We start from the raw sequence: 16,706 nt of genomic DNA, 5'->3' as shown, positions 1-16,706 counted from the left end.
AGGAATGGGATATTGATTGTGTTTGATCAGCCATGATCACGAATGGCGGTGCTGGCTCGAAGGGCCGAATGGCCTACTACTGCACCAATTGTCTATGTATCTATGTAACAAGGCTGCGATGCAACCAGTTAATATGCTCTCTACTCTACACCTGCAGAAGTTCAAGAGAGTCCTCTCTGACATACCAAATCTCCGCAATCTTCTCAGGAAGTAGAGGGGTTGTTTTAAAAAAAAATAATTGCAACAATGTGCCGTGTCCAGGAAAGATCTTCAGAGATACGCATGCGCAGGAATTTGAAGCTTTTGCCTCTCTCTATCATCGTCCCATCAACATAGACACGTTTGTGGATCTTCATCTTCCTCTTCCAAAGTCCAAACATTGCGCTGATTGGCCAGGGTTTGGTCCGGGCGGGTGCTGATTGGCCAGGGTTTGGTACGGGCGGCCGCTGATTGGCCAGGATTTGATCCGGGCGGCCGCTGATTGGCTAGGGTTTGGTCCGGGCGGCCGCTTATTGGCCAGGGTTTGGTCTGGGCGGCCGCTGATTGGCCAGGGTTTGGTCCGGGCGGCCGCTGATTGGCCAGGGTTTGGTCCGGGCGGCCGCTGATTGGCCAGGGTTTGGTCCGGGCGGCCGCTGATTGGCCGGGGTTTGGTCCGGGCGGCCGCTGATTGGCCAGGGTTTGGTCCGGGCGGCCGCTGATTGGCCAGGGTTTGGTCCGGGCGGCCGCTGATTGGCTAGGGTTCACGCAGCTGCCGGACACAATTTAATAAGAAACTGACACTTAAATTAGGAAATAAAAGACATTTTGTGTAAAATGGCGCGGATATGGAATGTTGAAGAGACAATGACGTCATTGGATTGTCTCATGAGAGCATTTGTCCAGAAAACTGCCTGAAGTGGTTTCTAAATGTTTAGAATTAAGATTCGAATTGATCAGGTATTGTGATATTGTCAGTGCGGCTGGAGGAGGCTCTGAGCGGGTGAGCGGCTGCATCCGGCGGGGGCGGGGCAGTTGCTGGGTCCTGGCGTTACTGGGGCTGACGTCACTGATCCGGGTCCCGGGCGGGCGCAGTGGCCAAGATGGCGCCCGTGGAGGAGAGGAAGCTTCTGGGCGCCGCCGCCGCCAACAACCAGGAGGCGGCCGATGAGGACGAGGGGCCCAACCTGTGGTAGGCGGCCGGCCGGCCGGCGGCGCTGGGCGGGGGAACCGATGGCCGGGAGCGGCCTAAGGCGGTGCGGGCGGGCTGGGCCGTTCTCCCGGCTCTGTGGGCGGGGGCGGGGCAGGCCCACCTTTCCTCGGTCCGATCCCCGCTGGAGCCACTGGCGGGGCGGCCACGGTCACGGTCACTACCGGCCTGGGTCAGGGCCGTCCCTTCCCACTCAGTCAGTCAACCGCGCTGTCGGGCCCTCCTGCAGCCGCCAACCGGACGGTGCGGACGGGCCCTGCTTTCCTCTCAGCCTCCTCCCCACTCTGTCAGCCGGGCGGGCGGGCCGTCCTGGAGCTGCCAGTCGGCTTCTCTCGGTCTGATCCCCGCTGTCATTGCGGTGTGGGCGGGCTGGCCCGGTTACTGCCGACTCGGGGTCGCGGTGCGGACGGGACCTTCTTCAGCTGTCAGTGCTCCAGAGACAACTGTGTTATATTGTCATATGTCCCAATCAGAACAATGACATTCTTACTTGCACAACAGATACATACATACATACATAAAACAAATAATCATAGTGCAAAAAGATAAAACCAATGCCCCCAAGTCTATGTAGTTTAGAGCTTTTTTGGAGGCTGTAGTGTTTAATAACCGGATGGCTGTGGGGAAGAAGCTGTTTCTGAACCTGAATGACACAGTAGTTGGGCTTCTATATCTTTGTGGTGTGGCAGGCCATCCTTTTCTGTACTCTGCCTGTACTCGCTCGAGTCTAGAAGAATGAGGGGTGACCTCTTTGAAGCTTACCAAATTGTGAAAGGTCTTGATAGAGTGGATGCAGAGAGAATGTTTCCACACAAAGGAGAGTCTAGGACCAGCGACCATAGCATCAGAATAATAGGAGGTACCTTTTGAAAGATGAAGATGAATTTCGTTAGTCTGATGGTGGTAAATATGTGAAATTCATTGCCATAGACGGCAGTGGGGGCAAAGTAGACACAAAATGCTGGAATAACTCAGTGGGTGAGGCAGCATCTATGGAGAGAAGGAATTGGCGATGTTTTGGGTCAAGACCCTTTTTCAGACTGATGTCAGGGGAGGGGGCGGGACAAGGAAAGACAGGAAGACAAGTGGGGAAAACTGGGGAGGGGATGGAGAGAGAAAGCAAGGGCTACCTGAAGTTCAACGTTCATACCGTTGGGATGCAAACTACCCAAGCGAAATATGAGGTGCTGTTCCTCCAATTTGCGCTGGGCCTCACCCTGACAATGGAGGAGGCCCAGGACAGAAAGGTCAGAATGGGAGGGGGAGTTGAAATGCTGGGCTACTGGGAGATCATTGGTCATTGGCCATTTTTAAAGTGAAGATTGACAGGTTCTTGATTAGTAAGGGTGTCAATGGTTACGGGGAGAAGGCAGGAGACTGGGGTTGAGAGGGAATGATAGATCAGCCACGATTGAATAGCAGAATAGACTCAATGGGCTAAATTGATTAATTAAGCTCCTGTGACTTGGGAACATGCAATAAAACCAGACCTTGGTGAGGCTGCATTTGGAGTGTTTGATTCAATTTTGGTCACCCTCCTCTAGAAAAGATGTCAGTAAGCTGGAAAGAGTACAGAGAAGATTTATGGGGATGTTAGGAGACGTTGGGTAGGGAGAGGTTGGGCAGGTTAGAACTTGCAGCACAGGAGGCTGAGGAGGTGATCTTATAGAGGGGAACCATGATGGAATACTCAATAGATAGGGTGAATGCACAGTATTTTACTCAGAGGGTGAGAGGGCAAAGATTTAATAGGAAGCTGAAGGGCAACTTTTTCACACAGGTGGGTATATGGAACAAGTTGCCAGAGGAAGTAGTTGAGGCTGGTACAATAACATTTACAAGACATTTGGACAGATACATGGATAGGAAAGGTTTAAATGGATATGGGCCGAATGAAGGCAAATGGGACTGCTTAGATGGGACATTTTGGTCAGCATGGAAGAGTTGGGCCCGAAGGGTTTGTTTCCGAGCTATATAACTAAACTGCTACATGTTTTGGCAGAAAGACAATATCTGACTATGGAGTATTTCCAGCAATTTCTGCTTTCATTAACAAGCGGCTGGGAAAGAAAATGCTGCCATTGCCTGTGAAATGACTGGAAAAGTACGATATAAAATGCAAGTGTTTTTCTTTCAGGACCTCTATCCTCAGTGAAGTCTCCACCCGGTCTCGGTCAAAACTGCCCACAGGGAAAAATATTCTTGTGCTTGGTAAGGCTGGAGCTCACCGCATATATTTGTCCTAAAATCAGACAGTACTTACAAGGAGTAATGCAAACAGCGTGTTAAATTTCAGTGTAATTTATGTTGCAATATTGTTGAATGCTATAAAATGATAAAAGTTTAATCTCCTCTAACGAAATTTATTTATAATTGAAATTGAAATGTTTAAAGTAATATTTAAAAATTCAGTATATATATTGAAGACTCTAGGAACTGCTGATGTTGGAATCGTAAAACGCAATGCTGGAGTAACTCAGCAGGTCAGGCAGCATCTCCAGAGGACATGGATAAAATTAGTCCATTTTCGGGACATCGATCAGAGCCTGATGAGTCCCCACCCAAAACGTCACCCATCCATGTCCTCCAGAGATGCTGCCTGACCTGCTGAGTTACTCCAGCACTTTGTGTTTTACATCATTGCCTTCTTTTGGGAGGGATATTTACCTGAACCAATTGTTTTTTGCATTTTGTTCCTAAATATTACTTCATCTAATTAATGGCATTATTACTAATATTGACTCATTGCTGAACCTCCAGGTGAGGATGGATCAGGCAAGACAACACTCATGGCCAAGCTCCAAGGTGCAGAGCACAACAAGAAAGGGAGGGGCCTGGAATATTTATACCTGAACATACACGACGAAGACCGAGATGGTCAGTGAGTCATCAGTGAAAATCATGTGTGGTGTACTCTCTGCGTGTTCTTTGTGTTTTTGAATATTTTAAATCAGTGAAGGTAGGGAGGAAGACCCTAGTCTCGTAAATTATTGCAAGTTGTTTGTTAATAAACTACGCTAAAAATGATTGCAGCCGACTCTTTCCCAGGCTTAGTAAATCTCTGATGAATTGCTGAGCAAAGCAGAGCAGTTGGAATGAGCCCAAGGGCTTCCTGAAACATCCTGAGTCATCATCAGCGACGTTTCATCAAAGACACCGTGCATTGCACAGTTAGAATGATTGCACACGATTCATCAAATGTTTGCAAAGTACAAAAGCATTTACTGTGGAAGAAATGGATGTTTATAACGAATCTCGTGGTACGAATTCATGTCCAACTCCACCCTGCCTCAATAATGCATTGGACGCAGAGTGCTGGAGTAACTCAGCTGGTAAAGAGCATCTCTGGAGAAAAAGGGAGACTGACGTTTTGGGAGATGTAGTGGAAACCAGCATCTGTAGTTCCTTGTTTCTCCGGTATGAATTAGAATGTGTTGTCTTTGGCGGTGAGAATAAACCAAGGCCTTGTTTGTTTCCCAGTGGAAACCTTTGGCCCAACTCGTTTATGCCAAAAAGGACACAAACTGCTGGAGTAAATAAGTAGGTGAGCAACATCTCTGGAGAGTGTAGATAGGTGACGATTTGGTTGAGTCATGCCAACGAAGATGCTTACCCGAGCCAGTCCCATTTGGCTCTGAACCTTTCCTATCCATGAACTTGCTCAAATGTCTTTCAAATATTGTAATTGCACCCTCCTTGTTTTAGACTCCCATCCCCTGGGAAAAAGACTGACCAAAACTCGTAAGTTTTGCACCAGGGAAACAATCCGATTCAGATTCAGATTCAGATTCAACTTTAATTGTCATTGTCCGTGTACAGTACAGAGACAACGAAATGCAGTTAGCATCTCCCTGGAAGAGCGACATAGCATATGATTTGAATAAATATTTACATTAGCATATATACAGACATAGTGTTTTTCCTGTGGGAGGAGTGTCCGTGGGGGGGGGGGGTGATTGGCAGTCACCGAGGTACGTTGTTGAGTAGAGTGACAGCCGCCGGGAAGAAGCTGTTCCTAGACCTGCTGGTCCGGCAACGGAGAGACCTGTAGCGCCTCCCGGATGGTAGGAGGGTAAACAGTCCATGGTTGGGGTGAGAGCAGTCCTTGGCGATGCTGAGCGCCCTCCGCAGACAACGCTTGCTTTGGACAGACTCAATGGAGGGGAGCGAGGAACCGGTGATGCGTTGGGCAATTTTCACCACCCTCTGCAATGGCTTCCGGTCGGAGACAGAGCAGTTACCATACCATACTGTGATACAGTTGGTAAGGATGCTCTCGATGGTGCAGCGGTAGAAGTTCACCAGGATCTGAGGAGACAGATGGACCTTCTTCAGTCTCCTCAGGAAGAAGAGACGCTGGTGAGCCTTCTTGATCAGAGTTGAGGTATTGTGGGTCCAAGAGAGGTCATCGGAGATGTTAATACCCAGGAAACTGAAGCTAGAAACACTTTCCACCTCCATCACGTTAATGTGGATGGGGGTGTGCGTGCCGCCCCTGGACTTCCTGAAGTCTACAATGAGCTCCTTGGTCTTCTTGGAGTTAAGGGCCAGGTTGTTGTCAGCGCACCATGCTGCTAAGTGCTGGACCTCCTCCCTGTAGGCCGACTCATCGTTGTCGCTGATGAGGCCAATCACCGTTGTATCATCTGCATACTTGATGATGGTGTTAGTACCATGTACAGGTGTGCAGTCATAGGTGAAGAGGGAGTAGAGGAGGGGGCTCAGCACACAGCCCTGTGGAATGCCGGTGTTCAGGGTGAGGGTTGAAGAGGTGTGCTTGTCTAACCTAACAGACTGGGGTCTGTTGGTTAGAAAGTCCAGTATCCAGTTGCAGAGGGAGGGATCAATGCCCAGGTTACCGAGTTTGGTGATCAGTTTAAATGGTATAATGGTGTTGAATGCTGAGCTGTAATCGATGAACAGCATTCTTACGTAAGTGTCTCTGTTGTTGAGGTGGGAGAGGGCGGAGTGAAGTGCCGCTGAGATGGCATCCTTCGTACTCCTGTTCTTGCGGTAGGCAAACTGATAGGGATCCAGTGTGGGGGGTAGGCAGCTTTTGAGGTGTGCCAGGACCAGCCTCTCGAAGCACTTGGTGATGATGGGGGTAAGTGCAACTGGGCGGAAGTCGTTGAGGCTTGCCGCAGTGGAGTGTTTTGGCACTGGCACGATGGAGGTGGTTTTAAGGCACGTGGGGACAACTGCTTGGGCAAGTGACAGGTTGAAGATGTCAGTCCAGACGTCTGTCAGCTGCGCAGCACAGGCCCTGAGCACGCGCCCGGGGATGCCGTCAGGGCCAGCAGCCTTATGTGCATTAGTCCTACTCAGTGCCACGTATATGTCGTAGGGGGTGAGTGTGAGGGGTTGGTGATCAGCAGGGAGCACAGCCTTGATGGCTGTCTCTAGATTGTCCCTGTCGAAGCGGCCATAGAAGTGATTAAGCTCCTCAAGGAAGGAGGCGTCGCTGGATGTAGGGGTGGTGTTGGAGGGTCTATAGTCCGTGATGGCCTGGATGCCTTGCAACATGCGTCGGGGGTCGGAGTTGTTGTTGAAGTGCTCCTCAATCCTGAGCTTATGGCAGTGCTTGGCCTTCTTGATGCCCCTCTTCAGGTTAGCCCTGGATGAGCTGTAGGCTCGAGCATCGCCTGACCTGAAAGCGGTGTCCCGTGCTTTCAGCAGTAGCCTGATCTCGCTGTTCATCCATGGCTTCTGATTCGGGAATATGGTCACCTGTTTGATCAGTGGAGTTTATAAAGTCCAGAATAGAGGATGTGTAGGAATCAATGTCCGTGTGGGAGTCAAGGGTGGCCTGGGCTGCAAACGCCTTCCAGTCAGTGTTTCCAAAACACTGCTGAAGTGTGAAGTCCGCTTCCTCTGACCAGACTTTAACTGTCCTCACAGTTGGTTTAACCCGTCTGATGAGTGGGGAGTACTTAGGGAGCAGGATCAATGAGACGTGATCAGACTGACCAAGGTGGGGGAGGGGGATGGCTTTGTAAGCTTCAGCCATGTTGGTGTAGACTTTGTCCAGTGTCTACTCTAGTGGGGAAGGAGACATGTTGGTGGAATTTGGGGAGTACAGTCTTCAGGTTAGAGTGATTGAAGTCACCCGCAACAATGAAGGCTGCCTCGGGGTTGTGCGTCTGTTGATTGCTAATGGAAGTATGCAGCTCTTTCATGGCAAGCTTGGCATTAGCATCAGGAGGGATATAGGCTGCAGTCACAACAGTGGAGGTGAACTCTCTGGGCAGATAGAACGGTCTGCATCTAACCAAGAGGAACTCAAGTTTAGCTGAGCAGTGACTCTCGATGATGGTGGAGTCCGTGCACCATGCTTTATTTACATAAATGCATAGACCCCCACCTCTGGTCTTACCGGAGTCTGATGTCCTGTCCGCTCGGAGTAAATGACGCCCCGTTAGCTGGATGGCGCTGTCAGGAACGTCGGTGTTGAGCCAAGTTTCCGTGAAGATCAGGATGTTGCAGTCTTTGATCCAGTTGTGGGAGGTGATCCTTAGCCGGAGTTCGTCCATTTTGTTTGCCAGTGAGCGCACGTTAGCGAGGAAAAGGCTAGGAATCGCCACCCTGTGTGGGGCTAGCTCTAACCTGGCCTTTAACCCACCCCTGCGTCCCCGGCAGTGCTTTCGTACGCGTTGCCGTCTGTTGGTGCTTCTGGTAGGCCGAGCTGGCTTGGTGCGCGCTGGTGTTCTGCCGCTCCGTTGCTCCGCGTCTGTGGCTCCGCAGGCGTTCTACAGCCCCGCAGCTCTGCTGATGGTCTCGAGCCCCGGGGCTCACCTGGCGTTCTCCAGCCCAGCGGGTCGGGTGGCAGTCTCCAGCTCCGCGGGTCAGGTGAGCTCCACGGGTCGGGTGGCGTTCTCCAGCTCCGCGGGTCAGGTGAGCTCCACGGGTCGGGTGGCGTTCTCCAGCTCCACGGGTCAGGTGAGCTCCACGGGTCGGGTGGCGTTCTCCAGCTCCACGGGTCAGGTGAGCTCCACGGTTCGGGTGGTGTTTTCCAGCTCCGCGGGTCGGGTGGTGTTCTCCAGCTCCGCGGGTCAGGTGAGCTCCACGGGTCGGGTGGCGTACTCCAGCTCCACAAGTCGGGTGGCGTTCTCCAGCCCCGGGGCTCACCTGGCGTTCTCCAGCCCCGCGGGTCGGGTGGTGTTCTCCAGCTCCGCGGGTCGGTTGAGCTCCGCGGGTCGGTTGAGCTCCGCGGGTCGGTTGAGCTCCGCAGGTCGGGTGAGCTCCGCGGGTCGGGTGGCGGTCTCCAACCCCGCGGCTCACCTGGCGGTCTCCAGTCGGGTGCTCTGTTGCTCTGATGAGCTCAGACGGAAGACGGAGATCGCCCAAAATGTTGTTGCAGCCGCAGGAACCGATGTCCAGAAGTTCCTGTCGGCTGTACGAAATGGATACAAGGGGAATCGTCGCTATTTTTCCCATTTTTGAGAGACACAGGGCGTCGCGATGTGCCCGCGCCGCCGCCATTTTAAACTACCCGCCATTTTAAACTGGTCTCTCAGTGCTTGAGCCCTCCAGTCCCACACCATCCTTGTTGCTGCATGAAACCACGTGGATTAATCGGTGCATGGTTCAATTCCTAGTCAGACATATGTTAGTTGACTTCAGTTTGGGTAATATCCTTGCCTTTGAAATTTTTGATGAGGAAATGTTCCTTTTGCAGCCTCGTGTTGTAAACTCCACGATTGAACTGGAGAGAATTGGTCTTTGCATGTCCTGATTCCTGTTCGGGTTATTTGATCTGAACAACAGGCTGCTGCTTGTGGATCTGGACTAATTGAATAACTTTAAGCTTCGGGCTAATGCTCATTTGTTATACTTATGAAGAAAGTTTAAAAACAAGACATTGCAGTGTGCATTAACTTGAAGGACTGCTCTTTATATGGCCTTCCATTCTTGGCAACGATTTGATTTGTCAATTGATGGGTTGGCTTTGCTTGAATTGCTTCACCTTAACCTGGCTATTGGGAGATGACAGTTCTTGTGTACTTTCTCAAGTCATATGTTTCTGAGCCAGTTAATGTCTTTGCAGATTATGTTTCAATTTTTTAACTCTAAAATTCTTTCCTGACAACCATTATGCTATTAAACACGACAACACCCAAATAAGCTCCGAACTCCATATACTTGGGGCACTGTTTTTGTCTTTGCCCTGCTATTTTTTGTTCTTTATAATATTGAACTTTTTGTTGTTTATTGTGGTGTTTACGGAGTCCTAAATTTACGTATCTGTTATGCTGCTGCAAGTCAGAATTTCGTGGTTTTGTTTTGGTACATACAATTAAACACTGTTTAGCTTCAACTGGAGTATTGTATTCCATGGCAGAAACAGCTTTTTATAATTGAAGTCAGGACCTCGAAGGAACAGGGTTTTCCGGGTCTAGATGATTTAGTCAGGTTGGTTTTTGGAGCAGATTAAGGAGAAAATTAGAATCTGGGCAAAATCTTAAATTTTTGTTCATGTGTGGAAATCATTAGTAATAAGAGATGTTTAGGTAACTAGAAATTACAGACCAATGAACTTTGCTGAGGAGTAATTGATCTGGAATGCACTGTCTGACACGATGGTGGAGGTTGATTGTGCTGTGGTGGGGAGCAGGGTGTCGTACTGGTTGGAGGATGGTGTGAATGAATAGGCCGTAACTGGAAGAGGAAAGACCATTGATTTTATGCACAAGCTTAAATTGTTTTCAAATGCCTCTCTGCAGCCTTAAGGGCCTGTCCCACTTGGATGTCATTTGCGCATCACGCAGATGGCGCGCAAAGATTTTGTACATCCCAAAATCCTGGGGCGCGTCGTGATGCGTAAATGATGTTGCGTAAATTACGCGCAAATGACGCCCAAGTGGGACAGGCCCTTTAACCCTCTCAATCTCTCGCATTTCTGTGATCCACTTCTCCAGTTTGCCCTCTTGCTTATTCCAACATTTCTTGAACTTCAGCAATTAGACTCTGGAAATCTCTGCCTAAATCTGTTTATTGACCCACCCCATCCCATCCTGAAAATTTCAGTTTTATGGTGTGAAAAGTGTACTGCAAATGTACTACATTTGTAGAGGACATTATGAATTATGATTTATGTTTTGCAGTTCATATGGAGAATCTGGTCTGAGCATTTACTGAATCCTGGCCTAGTTTACTGTTCCCCCGATGACCATTTGACGAGGATAATGTTTTGCATGAAAAGCAATATTGTTGTTTCTTGCCTCGGGGACAATTTTATTTCACTTTTGCATGCTGGTCCCTCTAGCTTTTTTTTTTTTTTGATTCTTGGAGCTGGTTTCCTGTTAGTGACTATAATCTGCCTTCCTTGAGTTTCCTCCTGTCCGTTTTGTAATCTCATCCCATGACAGAGTGGGACAGCGTGTGTTTCTGGAGCCTGTGTCGGGCATGCAAATGGTGTGTCTGTGAAACAAAACCTTGGTGCAGGGAATGTTGACTTGGAAGAGGACACTGACATTGGTTGACTCTTTATCCTTTTGGTGAATTTTGTGGCTCTATCATTGATAGTATTTTTCCAGTTCATTGACAATTTGTTTAGTCATTTTCCCAGACACCCATAGGAGTTCAGAGATTACTGCTGCTGTGGTAGACCAGGGTTTTCTGTCTGGTTTGAAGTCTTGATCTTCAAACTATTGCATCCATGTCTCCATTTCAAACATTGAGTGTGAAATATTTTGTGGTTTCAGACAAATTGCGTACAGTATGTAACGCAAAGCTACCGATGAGCCCAAAAAAAAGAATGAGAATTTGTGGGATGGGGAAGACTGAAAATCATAAACTAGCCAAGTGCTAAAGTTGAATCATTTTGCATTCCAGCACAATGCTATTTTAGCAAAAACAATCACTCTTGTTCAGTATGGCTTGCAACAGAATGAGCATGGTTATATTGAGTGAGAATAGAAGAGAAAATACAAGCTATCTATCAGATGTTGTTTAGTCTGAGGTTGCTTCTGATTAGGAGTCCCACTCTCAGAGTCTCCTTGCGAGTGTTGGTCCTACAATCCCTGGTCATTGTTGCCCAGGGTTCAATAAGGGAGTAAATCTTGTTTCTAAGATGCATTCCCCTCCTATTCTTCCTGTTCTCCAGTAAGAAGATACCACAATGAGAATCCAGTCCAATACAATACAATACAATTCAATTTATTGTCATTAGGACCCCTTGAGGTCCAAACGAAATGACGTTTCTGCAGCCATACATTACAAACAAATAGACCCAAGACACAACATATTTTACATAAACATCCATCACATTGCTGTGATGGAAGGCCAAAAAAACTTTTCTCTCTACTGCACTCTCCCCCCCGATGTCAGAGTCAAAGTCAAAGCCCCCGGCGGGCGATGGCGAATTGTCCCGTGGCCATTTAAGCCACGCCGGGTAATGCAAGGTCGCACACCGGGTTCTTGATGTTAGAGCCCCCGGCGCGCGCTCGCAAACTCCCGCGGCCATTCCAAGCCGCGCGGGGCGGTGCTGTAAGGCCCCGCTCCAGGAGCTCTTCAACCCCGCAACTCGGGCGGGAGAAGTCGCCGTTGCGGGAGCCCTGAAAAGCGGTCTCCCTCCAGGGACCCGCGGGCTCCCGGTGCCGCCGTCCACCAAACCCGCAGTTGCAGCCACCGAATCTCCGGGGGTCGGGTCGCAGCAGCGTCCACCACAGCTCCACCCGCTCTGGACTCGGCCAGCTCCGCGACGGTGAGGTGAGTAGTCGGCACCAGAGCCCCCGGTTTTCCTGTTGGAGGCCGCTCCTCGTTGCAGCCCCAACGACAACGGAGACCCGACAAAGAAAAGGTCGGGTCTCCCGTGCAGGGAGAGATTTAAAAGTTACCCCCAACCCCCCCACACCACCCCCACCCCCCCACACACATACCCCAACAAAAATAACAAAAACTACATTAAAACATAGACATAAAATAATAAAAACGCAGACGGACTGCAGAGGCCGCTGCAGACGAGAGTCGCGCCGCCTACCGGACAGAAATGAGCACACGTCCATCATTCTGTGGTAACAATACCGTTGGCTGCCACAGTATCACCTCAATTTTCCAGGTGTCTAGCAGCATCGTTATTGGTATTCCTCAGTCGCAAGGATTGTGGAATTGCTTGCCTGTCAGTTCACTCAAGGACCTTATTCCACAGTGCATCTCATGATTCTCTTAATTTACAGCTTTTTCTGTCTTAAACTTTGGTTCAAGTTATCTCTTACATCAGCGACAACAAACTCTGCTTGCCATTGAGGCCTTAGATGCCATTGGAAATGACATAAAGTGGGTCATTGGCATCTGCTTGTAGCTGAAACAACTTTCCAATTAACGAGGCCTCCTTGAATCTTAGTAAAATAAGCTAACTTCCCACTTCATTACCTGTGCTTAGTGAAGCTGCGAGTATGTAACAATTGAGGTGTTATGCCTTCTGTTGCTTTGGTTCACCCTGTGATCAACCAATCTGTTAAGTTTTTAATCAATCTCTTTGCTGATATTATCTCATAGTCATACAGCATGGAAACGAGCCTTTCAGCCCAGTTTACTCATGCTGACCGAGATGCCCAATCTACACTAGTCCTACCTGCCTGGGTTGGCCCACATCCCTCTTAATCTTTCCCATCCATCTACCTGTCCAAATGTCTTTTAAATGTTGGTAATGTACTTGCCTCACCCACCTCTTCTGGCAGCTCGATCTATATACCCACTACCCTCAGTCTGAAAAGGTTACATCTCAGTTTCCTGTTAATTTTTGCCCCTCTCACCTTAAACGATGTAATTTGGTTCTTGATTTCCCCCACTCTGGGTAAAAGACTGTGCATTCACCCTATCTATTCCCTCATGATATTATGCACCTCTACAAGATCGCCCCATATCCTCCTGGCGCTCCAAAGAATAAAGTCAAAGATTGCCCAACCTATCCCTATAGTTCAGCCTCTCAAGTCATGGCAGTAAACTTGTAAATCTTCTCTGCACTCTTTCCAGCTTAACAGTATCCATTCTAATGTAGGATGACTGTGAAGTGAGATACATTTAACAGCATTAAAGATAGGTTGCTGTTTAATAAACTACAATAATAAATAATAGACTGGCCATAAATAATAGGCTCTGGCCATGAACCTTGGTGTCTGAAACTGTTCTTTTAATTATTATTTCTCCAGTGCTGGTTTTTGGTCTTTGGTTTTACAAATGCTTGTATTTTCTCTTCTATTTTTATTTAATATAAATGTCTTCATTCTATTGCAAGCTTTTAGATTCCTGATGTGTTTCATTCCCCATGTAGCATGCCTTACCACCGTACCCAACAAGGGTGATTGTTTTTTGCTAAAATTGCTTCATGCTGGAATGCCGAATGATTCAACTTTAGTCTATTGCTAGATTTAGATTTTCCGTCTTCCCCTATCCCATAGATTCTCATTCTAGATAACAAGCAGACTATCTTCCTATCAAACCTTTTAGATTTTGAACATACCTTGGAGCTATTTGCCAATTCTCAGAGGCATTCAACACTTCACCTTGAATTTCCCCACTGTGTTTTAAAGGGTTTGGCTATGCATTGACTACTCAATGTATTCGGTAATAGTGACCCAATAATATGGAGGGTTTCCCACTTGCATTGTAAATACAGCAGTTAGGGCAAGAATGGCAGCCAAAACAGCATCAGTCTTCAGCCTTGGTTTAAATTGGTGCCAAAGTAGTTTGTCACTTTGCTCTCTAAATCACGTTAAGGCACAATAAAGAGGAAGCCCTGTTTTATTGTTGATACCTCGTCTTCACCTCTTTTGTAAATATGTAATATGTTGACATGCTCGAATGGTCTTTAATGAGGAACCTAACAAATAAACCGAGTCCATCTCGGGCTCATCACTTCATGCAGTACATCTATACGGTCTGTTACATCAGGAAGGTCGGTGTTATCAAGGATGCCTGCCACCCTGGCAATTCACTTTTCTCTCTTCTTGGAGAAGGTTCAGAAAGATTGAAAGGCTGGATGTCCTGACTTAAGAACAGCTTCTTCCCCATTGCTACCAGACTCCTGAACCAAATCACCTTTTTCACTCTCCTTCCCTGAGGTGCTGCCATATACTCTTAACTTTACCTCATTTGGTTATGATCACAAGACAGGAGCAGAATTAGGCCATTAAGACCATCGATTCTGCTCTGCCATTGAATCATGGCTGTTCTATTTCTCCCTCGCAACCCCATTCTCCTGCCTTCTCCCCGTAACTTTTGGCACCCTTATTCCATTAGTGTATTCTAGTAATTTTTTGCCGTACCATTTTGCTGTTTTGTTCTCATCATTGTATTGTTGTATGTACACTGAACTTTGTGACAAGGAATTTCATTGCACCCCTAGTGTGTAATGATAACTTAATCCAAATCTGAATAAGCTTGTTTGTAAACAGAGTTAAACAATCTGATGAAATAATCGTTTGTACACCAAGGATTTGAGAGCACTCTCTTGGCAATGTCTGGTCTCTGAATCAGACAATGGCGTCACATTCTGTGCTTTTCGAAATGAATCATTATATGCTACTTCGATCTCAACTAGATTCCTTCATTAGCTCTAACGATTATAATATAATTTTGGCTTAATTTTGTGGTACGGCAGGGTGTTTGTAGTACAGCGGCATCAAACAGACTTTCTATATCTTGATTAAAATCTATAATGTTCCGTATGGGCCCATCTGCAGTTGTTGGTGTCCAAGTTAATGTAATGAGAAAAGATTTCAGTTCAGCAAGAAGTGATATGTATCTGGCAAAATGCTTTGTAAATGCAGCGATGAAAGACCAGTGGTATTCCCTGCATGCTGCGTAACAAGAGGGGAACAGGAGCAGTGGATCTATTGTGATGAGGCACTGAACTATTTATTTTCTGTTTACGTTGGGTATTTCATGCTGATTTGCATCATTCAAGGAAACATTGCTTGCTAATTAAATAATATTCCTGTGGCCATCATTTTGAAATTTGATATAAATGTTACATTGTGTTTATTCTTTATGATACGGAATAAGGTCATGAATAATGTTTTTAATTTAATGACCTATTTCAGTCAAACTTTGGTCTCCGTCTGTTATGTGTTATTACCGTGCCGTCATTCAGCGACGACCTGTGACTACTGTTTTGATTCCTGGGTCCAACCTTTGTCCTTGCTTAGAGATGCAAGGAACTGCAGCTGCTGGAATTTTGAGTAAAGCACAAAATGCCGAAGTAACTGGGTCAGGCAGCATTTCTGGAAGAAACAGATGTGATGTTTTGATTCGGGACCCTTCTTCAGTCCTTTTGTACATGCTTGATGAGGGTCAAGTAATGGGCAGATACCTTACAAATGGGAGGTCTGAAACATTTGACACCTAGACAATTATCAGGCTTTTGGTATTTGGTGTAAAGCACTGATGAAGGACATAGATTTTATATCTGTTTCTTGTGCAAGCTTTCAGTTGACTGCCTGTTGGTTCCTGTTGTAGGCTGGGTGACTTCAGAGTCTAAGGTCCAGAGTTTATTTGTCTGGGGCACAGCGGCATAGGGTGGCATCAGACAAGGCTATAGCAGAGCTGCCAAGTAGTACGGATTTCCCATATTTTGTACGGAAATGCGATAAGAATAATGATGTATGATTCTGTGTTAATTATGGATTTTAAATACGGAGTTCAGTGCAGTCTGAAGAAGGGTGTCGACCAGAAACGTCACCCATTCCTTCTCTCCAGAGTCGCTGCCTGTCCCGCTCCAGGTTTAAACAGAGTGCTGTCAGTTTAACGCGTGGGAATTTAAACCCAGCGCTGTGGTTCTAAATATAGCGCTACCGGCTGGAGCGCTATGGGCTTTAAACATTGTGCTATGGCCACAGCACTATGGGTCACAGACTGTTCAGGAAAATTCTCGTATAACAATGAGTCTTTGGAATTCTCTTTCTCAGTGGAAGTTGAGCCTTTGATTATTTTTCAGGCAGTGGTAGAATTCTGGATAAGCCTAGTGGTGCAAGGTTACCAGTGGGATTGCAGTTACATTGGGATTTGCCTTGATTTCACAGAATGGTGGGTGGGCTCAAGGGGGTGAGAGGGAGGGGTGGAGGGAAGGCGGGAGGGGTGGAGTGAAGGAGAGGATGGGGAGGGAGGGAATAAGAGAAGGAGGGAGAGAGAGGAAGGAGAGAGAGGAAGGGGAGCGAGGGAGGGAGAAAGAGGGAGCGAGGGTGGGAGAGGGAGGCTTCCAAAATGGCTTCTACATCATCATCTGGTGCTAAAAGCAGGAGGCAGACGTTCAAACAGCAGTATACAAAGAGATGGCAATGAATGCACTGTCAAGTAAGGTGCGTAGAAGACATGTCAATTGGTAGCAAAGTTATGCATTCTTGTACTCTTACATGCGTATGAGCGCACATAAAAAAAAACAATTTTCAGCAAAATGGCACCGCGTAAAAATATTGATATCCTCAGCAAAATACTGGTTTTCAGGTACTAGAATACTGAAATGCGCTGACAAAACTTGGCAGCTCTGCTATAGCGATAGAAGATTCGATAGAAGGACAGACGG

At 47.4% G+C, this 16,706-nt stretch overlaps 1 protein-coding gene across 1 annotated transcript in view; it reads left to right on the top strand.

The window, feature by feature from the left end:
• Positions 1–1,022: 1,022 nt before the first annotated feature.
• dync1li2 (dynein cytoplasmic 1 light intermediate chain 2) overlaps positions 1,023–16,706 on the top strand; it is a 61,132-nt gene continuing 45,448 nt past the window's right edge. Inside the window, exons 1-3 of the mRNA XM_033035883.1 lie at positions 1,023–1,168; positions 3,324–3,397; positions 3,947–4,063. Of these exons, the coding sequence (XP_032891774.1) occupies positions 1,080–1,168; positions 3,324–3,397; positions 3,947–4,063 (280 nt within the window). The 5' untranslated portion in view covers positions 1,023–1,079. The remainder of the gene's footprint in view (positions 1,169–3,323; positions 3,398–3,946; positions 4,064–16,706) is intronic.

Source organism: Amblyraja radiata, chromosome 17 (genome assembly GCF_010909765.2).
Source record: "Amblyraja radiata isolate CabotCenter1 chromosome 17, sAmbRad1.1.pri, whole genome shotgun sequence".
Lineage (NCBI taxonomy): Eukaryota > Metazoa > Chordata > Chondrichthyes > Rajiformes > Rajidae > Amblyraja > Amblyraja radiata.
The sequence above is the reverse complement of the archived record's forward strand: the minus strand, read 5'-3'. Positions and strand labels throughout refer to the sequence as shown.